This window comes from Salmo trutta, unplaced genomic scaffold (genome assembly GCF_901001165.1).
Source record: "Salmo trutta unplaced genomic scaffold, fSalTru1.1, whole genome shotgun sequence".
NCBI lineage: Eukaryota > Metazoa > Chordata > Actinopteri > Salmoniformes > Salmonidae > Salmo > Salmo trutta.
The window spans coordinates 56,554-74,770 of record NW_021822962.1 but is presented as its reverse complement, the minus strand read 5'-3'; the positions used below and the strand labels follow the sequence as shown (position 1 = coordinate 74,770).

The 18,217-nt window shown below is 42.8% G+C and overlaps 3 protein-coding genes across 5 annotated transcripts; all 3 read left to right on the top strand.

Moving 5' to 3' along the window:
- Window positions 1–1,565: 1,565 nt before the first annotated feature.
- LOC115187697 (glyoxylate/hydroxypyruvate reductase B) lies at window positions 1,566–7,521 on the top strand. Its single transcript, XM_029746689.1, has 6 exons — window positions 1,566–1,694; window positions 2,111–2,489; window positions 2,721–2,892; window positions 3,235–3,410; window positions 3,726–3,822; window positions 6,266–7,521. The coding sequence occupies exons 1-6, from the start codon at window positions 1,623–1,625 to the stop codon at window positions 6,417–6,419; spliced, it is 1,050 nt and encodes a 349-aa protein (XP_029602549.1). The 5' UTR covers window positions 1,566–1,622; the 3' UTR covers window positions 6,420–7,521.
- A 242-nt stretch (window positions 7,522–7,763) lies between these two features.
- Window positions 7,764–12,249, top strand: LOC115187720 (partitioning defective 6 homolog gamma-like). 2 transcript variants are annotated; one of them, XM_029746715.1, is made up of 4 exons: window positions 7,764–8,021; window positions 8,570–8,792; window positions 9,440–10,458; window positions 10,758–12,249. In XM_029746715.1, the coding sequence occupies exons 1-4, from the start codon at window positions 7,953–7,955 to the stop codon at window positions 10,770–10,772; spliced, it is 1,326 nt and encodes a 441-aa protein (XP_029602575.1). In that variant the 5' UTR covers window positions 7,764–7,952; the 3' UTR covers window positions 10,773–12,249. The 2 variants fall into 2 exon arrangements, with proteins under 2 accessions (XP_029602575.1, XP_029602574.1); XM_029746714.1 differs by having other exon boundaries at window positions 9,440–12,249.
- An 857-nt stretch (window positions 12,250–13,106) lies between these two features.
- Window positions 13,107–17,869, top strand: LOC115187696 (activity-dependent neuroprotector homeobox protein 2). Of its 2 annotated transcripts, none has more exons than XM_029746688.1 (4): window positions 13,107–13,384; window positions 14,119–14,233; window positions 14,367–14,459; window positions 14,609–17,869. In XM_029746688.1, the coding sequence occupies exons 2-4, from the start codon at window positions 14,126–14,128 to the stop codon at window positions 17,108–17,110; spliced, it is 2,703 nt and encodes a 900-aa protein (XP_029602548.1). In that variant the 5' UTR covers window positions 13,107–13,384; window positions 14,119–14,125; the 3' UTR covers window positions 17,111–17,869. The 2 variants fall into 2 exon arrangements, with proteins under 2 accessions (XP_029602548.1, XP_029602547.1); XM_029746687.1 differs by having other exon boundaries at window positions 13,107–13,394.
- Window positions 17,870–18,217: the final 348 nt, after the last annotated feature.

Below are 18,217 nucleotides of genomic sequence, written 5' to 3'. Positions count from 1 at the left end.
AGTCCAGTGTTGATGTTTTAGAACAGTCTGATGTTGATGTTTTAGGACAGTCCAGTGTTGATGTTTTAGTACAGTCTGATGAGGATGTTTTAGTACAGTCCAGTGTTGATGTTTTAGGACAGTCTGATGAGAATGTTTTAGTACAGTCCAGTGTTGATGTTTTAGGACAGTCCAGTGTTGATGTTTTAGGACAGTCTGATGAGGATGTTTTAGTACAGTCCAGTGATGATGTTTTAGTACAGTCCAGTGTTGATGTTTTAGGACAGTCCAGTGTTGATGTTTTAGAACAGTCTGATGAGGATGTTTTAGTACAGTCCAGTGTTGATGTTTTAGGACAGTCTGATGATGATGTTTTAGGACAGTCTAATGATTTATTAGGACAGTGATGATGTTTTAGGACAGTCTGATGATGATGTTTTAGGACAGTCCAGTGTTGATGTTTTAGGACAGTCTGATGATTATGTTTTAGGACAGTCTGATGATTTATTAGGACAGTGATGATGTTTTAGGACAGTCCGATGTTGATGTTTTAGGACAGTCTGATGATGATGTTTTAGGACAGTCTGATGATTTATTAGGACAGTGAGGATGTTTTAGGACAGTCCGTTGTTGATGTTTTAGGACAGTCTGATGTTGATGTTTTAGGACAGTCTGATAATTATGTTTTAGGACAGTCTGATGATTTATTAGGACAGTGATGATGTTTTAGAACAGTCTGGTGTTGATGTTTTAGGACAGTCCAGTGTTGATGTTTTAGGACAGTCCAGTGTTGATGTTTTAGGACAGTCTGATGATGATGTTTTAGGACAGTCTGATGATTTATTAGGACAGTGATGATGTTTTAGGACAGTCCGATGTTGATGTTTTAGGACAGTCTGATGATGATGTTTTAGGACAGTCTGATGATTTATTAGGACAGTGAGGATGTTTTAGGACAGTCCGATGTTGATGTTTTAGGACAGTCTGATGTTGATGTTTTAGGACAGTCTGATAATGATGTTTTAGGACAGTCTGATGATTTATTAGGACAGTGATGATGTTTTAGGGCAGTCTGATGTTGATGTTTTAGGACAGTCTGATGATGATGTTTTAGGACAGTCTGATGATTTATTAGGACAGTGATGATGTTTTAGGACAGTCCGATGTTGATGTTTTAGGACAGTCTGATGATGATGTTTTAGGACAGTCTGATGATTTATTAGGACAGTGAGGATGTTTTAGGACAGTCCGATGTTGATGTTTTAGGACAGTCTGATGTTGATGTTTTAGGGCAGTCTGATGATTTATTAGGACAGTGAGGATGTTTTAGGACAGTCCGATGTTGATGTTTTAGACATAAAAATGACATGAAGCCAACATGTAAACACACAAATGCCTACCACACACAGTTTGAATGAGGTTATCCATTTGAGAGAGAGAGAAGTTTTAGAACTCTCTCTCGAGTTGATTATCTGTAGCTACATACTCTGTTATGTAGGACAGAGTGGGTTAGTGCATTAATGTTTGTTTTCCTCCCATTGGCATGTTGTACAGAGCCCTGTGAATATTTCACAGACTAAAGCCTCCTGTCATCGGTGAAACGGTAGTGGATTAATCGCGCCTGGCTGTCAGACAGAAACGACATGCTCCATTTGATAAACAGATTGAAGACTCCACTACTCTCATTTGGAGGAACGCGCACAATATCCCAACTGGTAAGGAAGTGAAATATACTTTTATGATCATGTCTTGACGAAGCAATGTTTCTTTAGACTATTTTGTTTACGTAGTGACCTCTGAACTTTGATAGCCTACTGTTGCAGACGAATCTCGACATACAGTAGGTTGACCGTTAAACCTGAAGAAAGTTTACTTAAACAGTGAATGATCTTTTGGAAAATTAGAATTGGTTAGAATGCATTTACAATCTGAAATACCTACTCTATTGTATTGTTCTACATTTTGAAACAATTGTGAAAACAGTTGACGATTATAGTGATATCCAAAGCGTTCTTCTCCGTTTATTGTTCCATAAACGTTATGTTGAATGCCATTGAAATAGAATGATTAGAATGTAAATAGAATATAAATAGAATCATTCAAATGCTATGGTTGATTTATTCTCATTTAGATCAACATGGAGAAGCCCTGCATACTGGCCACTACCTTCGGAGCGCATGGAGGCATCAACAAATGCTTTGCACCTGTTGTCGAGAAACACTTCACCATTATCCCATACGAGACATTCCTGCCACACCAGAAGAATCTGTCAGAACAGGTCAAAGCAGTTTTTGTATGGGGCAGTGCCCTGAAGGTTGACAGAGATCTGATGCAGTCTCTGCCTAACCTCAAGGTGGTGGTTAACGGAGGGGTGGGAGTGGACCATCTGGACATACCCATGATCAACAGCTTTGGGGTGAAGGTGTGCAACACCCCTCATGTTGTTGACAACGCCACTGCCGACCTTGGGATGGGTTTGATGCTGGCATCTGCAAGGAAGATTGTCGAAGGTAGGCCTACTGTATGTCAGAAACTCAGAGTTAGTCATTTCTCACTCAAACATATAGGGCCAGTTTCCCATACACAGATGAAGTCTAGTTCTGGATTAAGAAAAATGCTCAATAAAGAATCTCCATTGAAAGTGCTTTTTAATCCAGGACTAGTGTTAATCTGTATCCGGGGGAACCTGCCCATAAAGTGAGAGAATGTAACCCCTTCTATTCCTTATCATATTCCTACAGGTCACCATTACTCCCTAACCCACAACAATGAGGACTTGCCAGAGAGCTCCATGGGTGTGGACGTCAGCGGGGCCACCCTGGGCATCATCGGTATGGGGAGGATAGGATACAAGGTGGCCAGGAGGGCCCAGCCATTTGATATGAAGATCTTCTATCATAACAGGAACCGCAGGTAGTAATAATACATTTTATTTCACACACTTTCCAAACACTCAAAGACACCTTACATCAAAAGTACATCAAATGCAGGTCAAATTAAATCAGCAGGATGTTATTCAATCTAGACAGTAGTATGGCTATGGTTAAGGTTTAGACATTGGTCTGCTGTGTGATTCTGAAAGCTGTTCATTCATTTACTACTAATTTACTTATTCAAACTAAATTAGGATTTAACTTTAAACTCACTGTAACACAGACTCGGTACCCAAACCGACTTCTTTAATCTTTAATTTATTCTAAAGACAATGTGATTGTGGTTTCTTTACTTAGATGTTCATCTTTTTTTTCTTTCCAGGAAAGAGGAAGAGAGAGCAGTGGGGGCGATGTACTGTGCCAACATGGAGGATCTGCTCCAGCAGTCAGACTTTGTGATGGTGGTGGTGAACCTGTCACCTGCCACCCAGAAACTGATCGGTGCCAAGGAACTAGCCATGATGAAACCCACCAGCACTCTCATCAACATCAGTAGAGGTATGACCAGACCATAGAGTTAGAATAAGTAGAATGGCCCTCCCCATTCAGGTCATTTTGAGTGTCCCCGTAGCAGTAAATCAGTGATTCTATATCTATGGACCTAACACACATAAGACTAAATCCTGACTTGAGATCTATGGGCAGATGAACTTATAACTTTCACGTAAATCATGTATTGATGTAAATTAGAGCATTGTACAAAATGTGAGCCACACACAGAGATCTCAAGTTAGATTCACCCTAAAGTTATTGTGATCAGACTCTAACTCGCCATAACAAATGTAATAAACATTGGAGCATTTGTTTTCACAGGCCTCGTTGTAGACCAAGATGCGTTGGTGGAAGCCCTGCAGAAGAAAGTGATCCGAGCCGCTGCACTGGATGTAACTTATCCTGAACCCCTACCAATGTAAGACTGATACCCTGAACCCCTACCAATGTAAGACTGATACCCTGAACCCCTACCAATGTTAGACTGATACCCTGAACCCCTACCAATGTAAGACTGATACCCTGAACCCCTACCAATGTAAGACTGATACCCTGAACCCCTACCAATGTAAGACTGATACCCTGAACCCCTACCAATGTAAGACTGATACCCTGAACCCCTACCAATGTAAGACTGATACCCTGAACCCCTACCAATGTAAGACTGATACCCTGAACCCCTACCAATGTTAGACTGATACCCTGAACCCCTACCAATGTAAGACTGATACCCTGAACCCCTACCAATGTAAGACTGATACCCTAAACCCCTACCAATGTAAGACTGATACCCTGAACCCCTACCAATGTAAGACTGATACCCTGAACCCCTACCAATGTAAGACTGATACCCTGAATCCCTACCAATGTAAGACTGATACCCTGAACCCCTACCAATGTAAGACTGATACCCTGAACCCCTACCAATGTAAGACTGATACCCTGAACCCCTACCAATGTTAGACTGATACCCTGAACCCCTACCAATGTTAGACTGATACCCTGAACCCCTACCAATGTAAGACTGATACCCTGAACCACTACCAATGTAAGACTGATACCCTGAACCCCTACCAATGTTAGACTGATACCCTGAACCCCTACCAATGTAAGACTGATACCCTGAACCCCTACCAATGTAAGACTGATACCCTGAACCCCTACCAATGTTAGACTGATACCCTAAACCCCTACCAATGTTAGACTGATACCCTAAACCCCTACCAATGTTAGACTGATACCCCGAACCCCTACCAATGTTAGACTGATACCCTAAACCCCTACCAATGTAAGACTGATACCCTAAACCCCTACTAATGTTAGACTGATACCCTGAACCCCTACTAATACCCATGTCTATAAAACCTGATGACTCCTTTTAGCCTCCAAGGCCTGTATTCATCAAGCGCTTCAGAGTACTCCATAATGTCAAAGTGAAAATGTTACAAATTAATACAAATTACATAACTAAAATATAGAAAATCCATAAGTATTCACCCCCTTTGTTTGGGCAAGCCTAAATTAGTTCGGAAGTAAAATTTGGCTTAAGAAATCACTTAAGTTATATGGACTCACTCTGTGTGAGAGTGAGAGGTTGTAGATAGAGGTTGACATGATGTTTTAATGACTACCCCTTCCTCTGTCCCCCATACATACAGCATCTGTAAGGTCACTCAGTCAAGTATTTCAAGCACGGATTCAACTACAAAGACCAGGGAGCTTTTCGAAAGCCTCATAATGAAGGGCAGTGATTGGTAGATGGGTAACAATAACAAATCGGACATTGAATATATCTTAGTCAAGTTAAGAATTATTCTGTGGCTGATGTATTAAATCACCCAGACACATCAAAGATGCAGTCGTCCTTCTGAACTGAGCTGCAGGACAGGAAGGAAACTGCTTAGGAATGTCACCATGAGGCCATTGGGAATTTTAAAACAGCTACAGAGCTCAATGGCTGTCATGGGAGAAAACTGAGGATGGATCAACAACATTGTAGTGACTCCACAATAACCTAAATGACAGAGTGAAAGAAGAAAACAAATATACAGAATACATTTTTTCCAAAACATTCATACACAGTATATGTATGCAAAAAGGCACTAAAATAATACTGCAACAAAAAAAACATGACAAAGGAATACACTTTTTTTGTCCTAAATGCAAAGCCTTATGTTTGGGGCAAGTCCAACATGTCACTGAGTAACTACCTCTTTATTTTCAAGCATGGTGTGGGTATGTTTGACATCGGCAAAGACGGGGTGTTTTTCAGGATGAAAAAAAGCAGGATGGAGCTAAGCACAGGCAAAATCCTAGAGGAAAACCTGCTTCGGCAGGACAATAACCTACAACACAAAGCCAAATCTACCAAGAAGACAGTGAAGGTTCCTGAGTGACCAAGTTACATTTTTTGACTTAAATGTCCTTGAAAATCTATGGAAAGACTTGAAAATTGCTGTCTAGCCATGATCCTTGACAGAGCTTGAAGAATTTTGAAAAGAATAGTGGGAAAATATTGCACAACACAGGTGTGCAAAAGCTCTTATGAGACTTACCCAGAAAGACTCACAGCTGTAATCGTTGCCAAAGGTGTTTCTAACGTGTATTGACTCAGGGAGGGTGAATACTTATCTAAACAAGGTATATTAGTGTTTTATTTTTCATTAATCTTAAAAATATATCAAAAATTGACATTATAGAGTATTTTGTGTAGATCGTTGACAAAAAAAGACAATTCAATCAATTTGAATCCCGCTTTGTAATGCAATGAAATGTGAAGAAATCAAGGCGGGGGGTAGACTTTCTTTAGGCACTGTATAACCCTCAAATTACACATTTCTGTTTTGTTTTTGCCTGGACAGAGGCCACCCCCTTGCTGCTCTTCCAAATGTCATCATCCTGCCCCACATGGGGACCCACTCTGTTGAGACGACGCAGATAATGGTGGGGAAGATGGTGACCAACGCCCTGGCAGTACTAGGAGGGAACCAGCCTCCTGATGAGGTCAAGGTGTAGGTTAGAGAAGTTTCCTCGTCACATTTTGACGGCAAGGAAATACAACACACTTTAAGTGCGGCCCTCCGGGGCCCTCGGGGTGCCCCCCTTCCAGCATTGGGGAACATCCCGCGCCACGTCTATTTCTATGGGCACAAGTAATGTTCATGGCACAAACTGTTCACACCCCTCTTGTTGATGGAGAGAATTTAGCAGATTTAAAGCTTATTTCCTGCAATTCTACACATTTTGTCATGGGGTGCAAATAAAATGTTGCAGTTTTAAAGCAAAAATGTTCTTGCAATTCCATACAGTTTGCCATGTCTAATGTGTATTCATGTGATATTTGTGTGACAAAAAATTACGACAATATCTATGGGCTAAAAATCCTAAATAGAAAAAAAAGTTGGCTAACATGGGCTAGTTGATCTGGACATTTCTGACAAGTTATACATAGCTCTCTAATGTATGCAATGACTAACAAGACAAGATGAACTGATGATGCACAACCCAATTCAGAAATTACACCTTGTGCATTCTACTATTACAACTTTCAAAAGTAAGTTTAAAGCCAGACTGAAAAATAATAATAATAATAATTGGGGGAGACCCCCGCACTCCCCCCGCACTCCCCCTGCACTACCCCGCACTCCCCCTGCTGACCCCTCAGTTTGGGAACCATTGTTGTAGAAGACCTGCCTTAGAGGGTCCTAACTTCCACGATCACTGATCTAGCAGAATGTGAAAGGAAGGAGGACGATGGGGTAAGTCTATCCAGCGGGGATGAAGGAAAGGAGAGGAGGAAAATAAGATATTTAGTATTGAGACTTAGCCACCACAATGCAGCAGAGAAGTCTTCACCATCCACATTAATAAGCACCTAATCATAGCTCCGTCCTGGAAAACTCTATATAAGTTATGACACTATAGATAATAAAATGTTGGATAGAAATTGAATATATTGCTTCGCAATGGTGAATATGCCTTCTCAGACAGTACGTGGAAATGTACTGTAATTTGTATCACTTCATATTTAACTAATTATAACCACTGATTATAAAGGTTTAGAGCATTATGCATACTGTATTTCTAACTGCACAATAAATAACTTGACAAATCTGTATTATTTTGTGTATTAATGCGTCACAAATATATACATCAAATGTTATAAATATTTAGTAAATCTGAAGCAAAGTTACAAGATATTTAGTAGTCCAATGTAATCAATCCCTACAGCACTTAAGAGAAGAAACTGCGTCCTCCGGTGGAGAGGAGAGGGAAGCTATGGAAAGGATGAGGGCGGTGATGATATGGTGGTTAATTAACTTTACCCAATCCGTCTGCCCCGGTCCCGCACCAGTCAGTGGGGAACAACACAGTCTTTTTATGTGACAGAAGAAAGCAGTAACTCCTCCCGCACAAGTACGGGAAAACGGCTTTGTATGAAGAAGCGTAACTTTACGCACAGGCAGCAGACAGTGGATCAAACTGAACCCACAGACGTAGTAGTCTACAACCCACACAGAACCAGGTGGGGCTCTGAAGAATAAGAAAATGAATCGGAGTTTAAGTAAATCGCAGTCTTCTTTGCAGTATCGTGCGACAGTGGAAGTGAAAAGCAAAGTAAGTAGCCGCGCGGGAGTTGGACATCCTGTTTTAAGGGCTGACTATTGTTCCATTTGGAGAGGATGCTGGCTCGCTGCGCAATGTGCTCCCGATAAATGGAAGAATAACGGTCCTTGACTAAAATTATATATAGTCCTACAACCAATATGTCACCCTAGTGTAGGCTACTGTCATTTTTTAAATGCGTTTATGCTTTTATGGTATGAGATAATCTGTTTACCACCAATTTGGCGGTCCATCCACCCATTAATTGCAATTTTTACCTGTCATAACATAATTTTTTAGATTATAAGTAATGTGTTATTACCTGCATGTGTAATAGCCAATAAGCTAGATAGATTTTCTGCTCACAATCCTTGGCTGATCTACAGGTACATGTATATATATATTGCTCCATATCATCTTAGTTTAGTCCAGTAGCCTAATACATTGCTGACACTCAATATAAAAATCACATTTGTCAATGAATTGCTTTGATTTGTCTAGTATGGAAAGGACAACTTTTCTTTATCTTTCAAAGTTTCTCCGAAAAATTCTGTCTTTAGTATGGAGCAGAGTTCAGAAGGTTTTCCCTTAACCGCTCCAACCCTGGCGAGTTCCAAGATTTCTACAAGCTCATCCTGTGCCTGCATCGTCTAACCAGCATTGATGTCATAATTGGCTATGCAGATATCCAGGGAGAACTACTACCCATCAATAACGATGACAACTTCTGCAAGGCCGTGTCCACTGCTCCCACCTTACTGCGGATCTTCATACAGAGACAAGGTATACACCCAGAACAGACCAGTCAGTTGTTTCACTCTAAAGCCCTAAACACAACCAACTGTAGTTATGCAAGACTACGCCAGTTATTATGGTTGTCTGCCATTAAAAAGGTAATAAAACTAGGTAACATCGATAGGCTTCAATAACACTGAGATAACATATCATCCAAGGCTGAGACTGGAATTCAAATATCCTTCTTGCATGCTTTCTTCATAAGGGATTTATCAGAGTTGGCATCAGGACAGTTGTTTATGTGTGTCTCCACCAGCAGCAGAAGGGGAAGTCATTTAGTTGTCCAGGGTTTATGTTTATTTTCATGTAATTGCTGTGCGCTGCTATTTTCGTATGTTTGTTTACACTATCTACATTTGTTTCCCTTGTTTATGTAACCTCAGGAACTCCTGTTTATATAGTTTCTAGAGAGTCAGAACATATTCTGCTGCAATCCTTTCTGATGTTGACAGTATGATTTATGTCCTGGTTGTTGTGTTAAGTCAGAAGTTGTTTCTTGCCCACATTGACCCACACAGTAAAACAAACAATGCATCAGTTTAGTTGCATTGTAGCCCTTCGAGGAATTAGACTAGTTGGTGCATTTGACAAGTTTTGCTTTTCAAGACGTGGACTAACAGATTTCCTGTTCACAGAGGAAGTAGACGACAATATCTTCTGCCCCAATGCCACTGTGACACGCCGGAGGAAGGTGCCAGCAATCCCTCTGCCGCGCAGCGACGTGAACCGCAAAAGGCCCACGGTCCACATCAGCAGACCGCAGGACTTCCGTCCCATCTCGTCCATTATTGACACAGATTTCCTGCCCGCATCTCAGCGCCGGGTGCGCCTTTACCGCCAGGGCTCAGAGAAGCCCCTGGGGTTCTATATCCGGGATGGGACCACTGTGAGGGTGACTCCCCACGGCCTGGAGAAGGTACCTGGGATCTTCATCTCACGGCTGGTCCCTGGAGGCCTGGCTGAGAGCACAGGGCTGCTGGCCATCAACGATCAGGTGCTTGAGGTGAATGGGATTGAGGTGATGGGCAAGGTGTTAGACCAAGTGACAGACATGATGATCGCAAACAGTCACAATCTTATCATCACGGTGAAGCCGGTGAACCAGCGTAATAACATAGTGCGTACCGGCAGCTGGATGTCGGGGATAAACTCAGGCAGTGTCAGCTCTTTAGACTACCATAGTTACCACAGCATGCCCATCTGTCAGAGTTACCACAGCATGCCTATCTGTGTGGGAGCCTACAGCTTCACTGATGACGAGCTCCAGAGTGACGAGGACTTGGACATTGTGATTGAGAGAAGACTCAGAAACTCATCCCGTCGCTCCAGTGCCTCCACCTCCACAGCCTCCCGTTCCCAGGCTTGGTCCCAGCCCCAGCAGAGTCCTAGGCCTTCTCCTAGGCCATCCACCCGGCGACCTCCCCGTCGGCCTTACTCTGTCATCTCCTCAACCTCCTATCACTCACAGCCCAGCCTCACTAACCTGAACCTCAGACTGAGCCGAGACCTGACCCTGCAGCAGCACTACGGCAGCAGCCCAGCCATCAGGGAGATGAATGGAGGTGTGTTTAACCACAGCAGCCTGCTCACCCTGAGGACAGAGCTACGACGCAGCCTGGTGCTACAGAGGGGAGGAGTGGAGGAGGATGGAATGGTCATCACCTTGTGATTCTACAGTCAGATTCTAGAACACTACAAACCACAGGGGGCTGCTGAGGGAAGGACGGAATGGTCATCACCTGATTCTACAGTCAGATTCTAGAACACTACAAACCACAGGGGGCTGCTGAGGGGAGGACGGAATGGTCATCACCTGATTCTACAGTCAGATTCTAGAACACTACAAACCACAGGGGGCTGCTGAGGGAAGGACGGAATGGTCATCACCTGATTCTACAGTCAGATTCTAGAACACTACAAACCACAGGGGGCTGCTGAGGGGAGGACGGAATGGTCATCACCTTGTGATTCTACAGTCAGATTCTAGAACACTACAAACCACAGGGGGCTGCTGAGGGGAGGACGGAATGGTCATCACCTGATTCTACAGTCAGATTCTAGAACACTGCAAACCACAGGGAGGGGAGGACGGCACATAAAAATGGCCAGAATTAAGTGAATGATATGGTATAAAACACGTGTTTGATGTATTTGATACCATTCCAGTCATTCTGCTCCAGCCATTACCACGAGCCTGTCCTCCCTAATTAAGGTGCCACCAACCTCCTGTGCTACAGACACTGCCAGCCTTTGTTATACCTTTTCTATACTTGAGACTGAGGAGACGTTTCATATTGGCTGGTTCCCAAATGACACCCCATTTCCTATATAGCGCACTGCTTTGACCTGGACCCTGGTCACAAGTAGTGCACTATAAAGGGAATAGGGTGTTGATGATTCATTGTGAATTCAGCGATCTGACCTTTTGAACCCACTTAAATGTTGTCCTTCTCAGGGTCAGTCTCTCAGCACATTTGAAACCACAAAGCGGAGCGCCACAGCATTTAATATGGAAATAGTCATGAAACACCATTATGTATTAGTAGTAAATCCAGTTCTGGCACTTGTTATACTGTGAATGTACATGTCCTTTACATGTACTGCTGATGCATTGAGTAGAGAGAATGTATTATTAAAGCTACAGCACTGTTGTGGTTTTATTATGTCTCCCAAGTGGCACAGCGGTCTAAGGCACTGCATCTCAGCGCTAGAGGCTTCACTACAGACCCTGGTTCGATTCCAGACTGTATCACAACCGGCTGTGATTGGGAGTCCCATAGGGCGGTGCACAATTGGCCCGTCATTGTAAATAAGAATTTGTTCTTAACTGACTTGCCTAGTTAAATAAAGGTTAAATAAATATGGCTAATGCTATTTATGAGGAATAAATCCTTAACTATCCCCTTACCAAAATATCAAGCCATTACGTGTGGCCCAAATGTCATTATGAATTGTGTCATTATGAACTGTGACATTATGAACTGTGACATTATGAATTGTGTCATTATGAAGTGTGACATTATGAAGTGTGACATTATGAATTGTGACATTATGAACTGTGACATTATGAATTGTGACATTATGACCTGTGTCATTATGAACTGTGACATTATGAAATGTGTCATTATGAATTGTGTCATTATGACCTGTGACATTATGACCTGTGTCATTATGAATTGTGACATTATGAACTGTGACATTATGAACTGTGTCATTATGAACTGTTTCATTATGAACTGTGACATTATGAACTGTGACATTATGAACTGTGTCATTATGACCTGTGACATTATGAACTGTGACATTATGACCTGTGACATTATGAACTGTGACATTATGAACTGTGTCATTATGACCTGTGTGAGCCACAGGCATTTGTTTTCTGTGAGTGTTCAGCCCTTCTGTCCACAGGCTTTGATTAAAGAGCATGTGGGCTAAATATCAACCACAGTTTCAGTGATTTGTGATTTGCTCACAGTAGGCTCATAGGGTTAACACAGTGGGCCCATAGGGTTAACTCAGTAGGCCCATTGGGTTAACTCAGTAGGCCCATAGGGTTAACTCAGTAGGCCCATAGGGTTAACTCAGTAGGCCCATAGGGTTAACTCAGTAGGCCCATAGGGTTAACACAGTAGGCCCATAGGGTTAACTCAGTAGGCCCATAGGGTTAACTCAGTAGGCCCATAGGGTTAACTCAGTAGGCCCATAGGGTTAACTCAGTAGGCCCATAGGGTTAACACAGTAGGCCCATAGGGTTAACACAAAGATGAAACATAGTCTCCCTGACCCACTTCAACAATACAGATGTAGACCATGCTTGCTGATAAATTATCAAAAATATTGTTCAAGTACCTAATGCTTGCCCGTGCCTTGAGCTCACCTCTGACCTGGTATGATATTTGTTGTCATAATGTTCTGCATATGGGAAATGACATTGACCAAAAATACTTACAGCTGCATAAATCTCTCATTGAACCAGACAAATGTGTCCATTTGAATTCTAGAATTCTATATGTATACCATTAAAATTCTATACATATTCTATATTCAATATTCAATATGCCATGTTTACTTGTTGTAGTTTATTCCCCATAGGTGTGATTTCACAGGGTGCCCCAAGCTGCAACAGGTATGATATGAATTGATGAGTGTGATACACCTGGTGGCAACAGGTGTGATCCCCAGTGGTGATCAAGGTCAACTCAATTGTTCTACTGTGCTCAAAATGGTCCAGGGTAAGAATTAGAGACACACTCATTTGATTGGAGGGTCATGACCATGCAATATGTTAATGAGCAAACGTCACTTCCTCACTTCCTGTGCGCCATGTTTCCTATCAATAGTTGGATGATGCTCTTCAACAGAACAAACAAAAGAAATGGTTGATTAAAAATACATGGAAATTCTGCCATTATTGGTATTATAGGCGAAGAAAACGATTTGATAAGTGCATGCCGAGTATTTCATGGTATATTTTTCATAGCTGTGTAGTGCGCGCGCCTAAGCTCTTCTCCACTCGGATTGGTGAAAACAGACTCACGAGCACGCACTCTGTCGAGAGCTTTCTCTTCGACTGCCAGGTCGTGTAAGGTACACTTTCCCAAATGTATCTTCAGTATATATCTGCATGATTAACATTGTGTCCAAAACGTTGTTGCAATTCACCAAATATTTAAATCCTGCCGCCGAATGTGTATGAGCGGTGAAGTTACCTCAGTGACCTGTCTGTGTGTGCATGCAAATGAGGCAACGCGATGCTAGCATCAGTCATCCAGCTAGCTAACAACTGTTTTAGCTGGCTTGCGCAGATGCACTATTATTATGCATCCTGACTGTTTATCAGTGGTTTAGTATTTCTCTGCTCATTCTTCGTAGTTATTTGCTAGCCAGTAATGCAACTGTCAGTGTGCCATTCACATAATTATGTAACTTGTCTTAGCTACAGTTTTTCGCAGCAGACGATGTTACCAAATTCTAAGTTTTATTACTTGCCTGGTCGTTTTGGCTGGCATTGCGTTCATGTAGCCAGTAACGAAAATCGAGGAACATACCATTTCCGCCAACAATGACTAATGACAAAGTTGTTATCATTTTATATATAACTATTTATGGGATTCAGGGGCAACCGCTTGCTTGGCCTACTAGTCCAGAGGCACCTCCACTAAATGCTACTTTGTATCACTGACACTGAAGTGGTTGTTGTTCACAGTATATACAACAAAAACCTGATTTAAAATGTCTTGTTTTTGTTTCTAGGCCTACCTCTAGCTTGTGAAATGAACCTTTTATTTACTGCTGTGTTTTGCTCGTGCAGGGAAAAGATGTACCAACTACCTGTGGAGAAATTGGACAAAATCAGACAATCAAGGAAGAGAGTCAAAGATATTCTATGTGACATTGGACTTGACAACTGCAAAAAGTTGTTGGATGTAAGTTCTGTTTGTACACTACAGATGTTCAAGCACAGATATTAGTGGGACTTTGTTCACTGTGGCTACTCTTAATAGAATATTGATAGATTCATTTTGCGTTAACCATCTCTTGGTCTATTTTGTTTTCCAGGATCTTAAATGCTTTGATGCAGGAGACGACTGTTTTGAGAACACAGACTGGGAGGATTTAACGGACGGTTACCATGGCAAAAGGAGAAAAAGGGTACGCTCATCATTGTGGAGGACAAGTCATTTATTATTCGGTCATAATAGCTGTTGCAACACTGTAATATGTCTTAACTTTAGATTTGAAATGTAACATGAATATTTAAATCACATGCTAACTTAATCATTATTATTTAAATCACTCAGTGGCCATATCGCAGGGAGATGCTATGCTGTGCCCTGTGCTGGTTCTCTACCCGGTCATGGTACACCTTCAGAGGACACGTCCAGCGCTGTCATGAGGAGGAGGAGGACATCAGCGCCCTGTCCTCCTGCCCGAACTGCTCCTTCATCAGCCAGCCTGACGTCACCAATCAACACATCAAGCTGTTCCACGGGGGATCAGCCAAAACCACCAGTGCCTCATGTACTTTAACCTCCACCACGTCCCATACTACCATCCATTCAGTCTCCACCACTGACGTAGGAGACAAGTACTCGTGTCGAGGCTGTGGGTTCCACGACTCGCTGTTCTATGTCATGAGAAAACACGTCCTGGTGAACCACTACGGATCGTTGTTGAACCGTTACTATGGTCACCGGAACGAAGCGGAACAGACAGCGGATGGGGTCAAATTGTCCACGTTCTTCTGCAGGATGTGTAACATGCCGGCGGAGACGTCAGAGCACCTGCTCTACCACATTCTGAGCTCAGACAAACACAAGGAACTGCACGCGCACATCAGGCCCTTCATCGTCGAACACGTCAACACAAACCTCAAAACTAGCATAAGGAACGGCCCGCAGCAGAAGCTTCCGAACCTGGCTCCCAGGGCTGTCCAAAAGGTAGTCTCTCTGGTCTCCAAGAACATTAACCAACAACAACCCAACGGAAGGTCCATATCAAAAAACCCTTCCACCGGTACTATGCTTTTGGCCGCTCCAAGTAACACAACGGCCCTTGTGTGTGGTCCAGACCAGAGGCACATGTTCCTCCCCACACAGGGCCCAGGAGGAAACGGCTTAATACTCACTCAGCAGGCTGTGACTTCTCTTCAGAACCGTGCTGCCTTGCCCACCTCCACACTCGTCAAAGCTGGTCCCATCAGAATGATGCTGCCCAACACCCAGCAGACTGCCACCAAACCGGTACCAATAACAATTAGAGTTCCCCAACAACAACAACAACAGCCCCGACAGGTCCTACTTCCACCTGGTGTCCAAATCAATGTCCAAAACAAGATGGGTGGTGGTTCCCAGCCCCTTATGTTGACCCAGTCTGGTCCCAGAGGAGCCGTCATGTCCTCCCAGTCTGTCCGTCTGGTCCCTACTGGCAACAAGGTAAACGGCATGCCAACCTACACACTGGAAACTGTTCAGGTTGCCATGCCAGTCCAGTCTGCTGGGGTCACCCAAATTGTCAATAAAGGTGTGCTTGTGACGCAGAATATGACCACTCTACAACAGCAGAACAAGCCGTCGACTATTATCGTCATGGGAAACGGTACGGTGTCCAATCAAATGCCTAGCACGGCCGTGATGAACCAGACACAAGGTGACAACGGCACTGAGAAACCCAAAGAGTTGGCTGTGCAGACACAATTTCTTAAGAAGATGGAGAATAACACAGTGAAATGCACAAGATGTAAAACGTTATTGTCGGAGAAGGGTATTTTTCAGCATTTGTTGCATGGTCTGCAGTGTTTGCTCTGCCCACTGGTGTTCTATTCCATCCAGCAAGTCATGGAACACATGGGTAAGGAACACAAGCTCTCAGACAAAGCCAACTGTGACGTCCTCAAAGAGAAATATCGTCTGGGAATTAATCCCCAGGGGAGCCTTTTGTTTCCCTTTTTTGACATGAGCGCAAATGTCCCTAAAGACCTGCTGGCAGACAAGGAGCTAAACGTGGTTCTGGTCACATCGACTAAAGACCGGATCTATCTGAAGCTGAGACGAGAGTCCATCAAGTCAGCATATCAAAACCTAGCAGAAGACGGTTGTCCCTTCTGTCCAGAGAAGCCTCAGAACGGGGAGGATTACGAGCTCCATCTGAAGACAAAGCACCACATTGTACCCACTATACATGCCATACTGAAGGCCCCAGCCTTCAAGTGTGTATACTGCCTGGGGGTGTACACAGACAAGTCCACTTCCAAAACCATCTCCATACACGTCCAGCGCTGCAGGTGTGCCCCCAAGGCAGCCAAGGATGCAGAGAGATTGATCAACCCTGATCCAAATGCCCAGACAATCAACGGTGGCGTGCCGGCCGCTGCCCTGGATCAGAGCAGACAGAGTAGGTCTAGGGAAGTGACAGGGGCGGCCACCAAGCAGCAGGTGGGGCACAAATCCAAACCTGGTGCTTTTACATTTGACCCCACTGTGTCCCTGGTGCTGGATCCCACAGGAATGGAGATGCTTCCCTTCCAGGATAGAAAGGAGTTCCTCACCAGATACTTCCACCAGAGGCCCTACCTGTCTAGGAAAGAGATGGAGGCCCTGGCAGGCCGCCTGTGGTTCCAGAGGACTGATGTGGCGTCTCTGTTTGGAGCGAAGCGCAGCCGGTGTATGAAAGCGCTCCGACAGAAGAAGACTAAGGTTCTGATGGGGTTTAACTGGACTGAGCTGAGCAAGCTGAAGCACGACCTTGTTGTTCCAGAGATTGAACCTGAAGAGAAAGCTGAGCCAGGGAAAGTAAATGTCTAACTTACTGTATGCACAGCCATTCTGCAGACAGAATGCATTCAAAGTGAGTCAGTGTGCAAAAAAAAAAGAGGAAATATATTAACCAAATTGCAAGCTGTGTTTATCTAGAAGATATATTTTGGATGTATAGAAAGAAACGGTGATAGCCCTTGTCATTATTTTCTTATTATAAAAAGGGAATTTTAAAGAAAACAATGTCATCTAGACAACATTTGAAGATGAGAAAGAGTCATGAGAATAGATGTCCCTTTGAGGTCATGAAAAAAAAGTAAAACTAATATTTGTCAATTAACACTTGAGTTTATACATGTACCCATTTTGACAAACTACAGTGTGGACCAATTTTTTTTGTACAATTGTAAAGAGTGTTTAGTAGAATTTAAATGTGTGTAGATATTTTATACGATCTGTTAATATACCCAAGAACTTGTGAACACATACGATATTTATTTGGAACCTCATGTCATTGATAACTATTTGTACAGTATAACTTCACAGCCTGGGCAGCTTGTAAACACGCACTATTTGGCTCAAAACTAAAGCAGTTTATTAGCATAATATGCTGTAGTAGATAATAAAGTGACATTCAAGATGCATAGTACAAGTGCCTCGGTTCTCCTATAGAAGTTCTCATGCTCAAATGAACCATTGTTTCCATGGTGTGCTAAATTAAAGGACGTGTGTTTTTCTTTTCTAGAGATGACCTCGTTGATCTGTGTTTTTGTTTTGCCCATAAATTACCCAAAATTCTTTGTAAAATGTTAGTTTGTTTCTTTATTGGGTTTGGCATGTGGATTAAAATGAAATAAATATAGTATGTCCTGGCTTGAAATACACCCAACAAGGCTACTAGTAGATTTATAGAAATTGTATTAACAATGAATTAATATTCTCTAACCTTATCTGTGGTATAAATCCACAATCAATGATTTCTAGCTGATATTGGGTGTACAGGCATTTTACTTCAGAAGAGTTACAAGATATTTTGAACGACAGTGTTTTGTTCTCCCAGGCTGCTGGCCTGGAGTAGGTTTAGAGCGGGCTGAACTAGTGGAGTAGTGGTGAGGTTTTACTGGGTGCAGGGTTAGGTAGGGCAATTCTTTCACA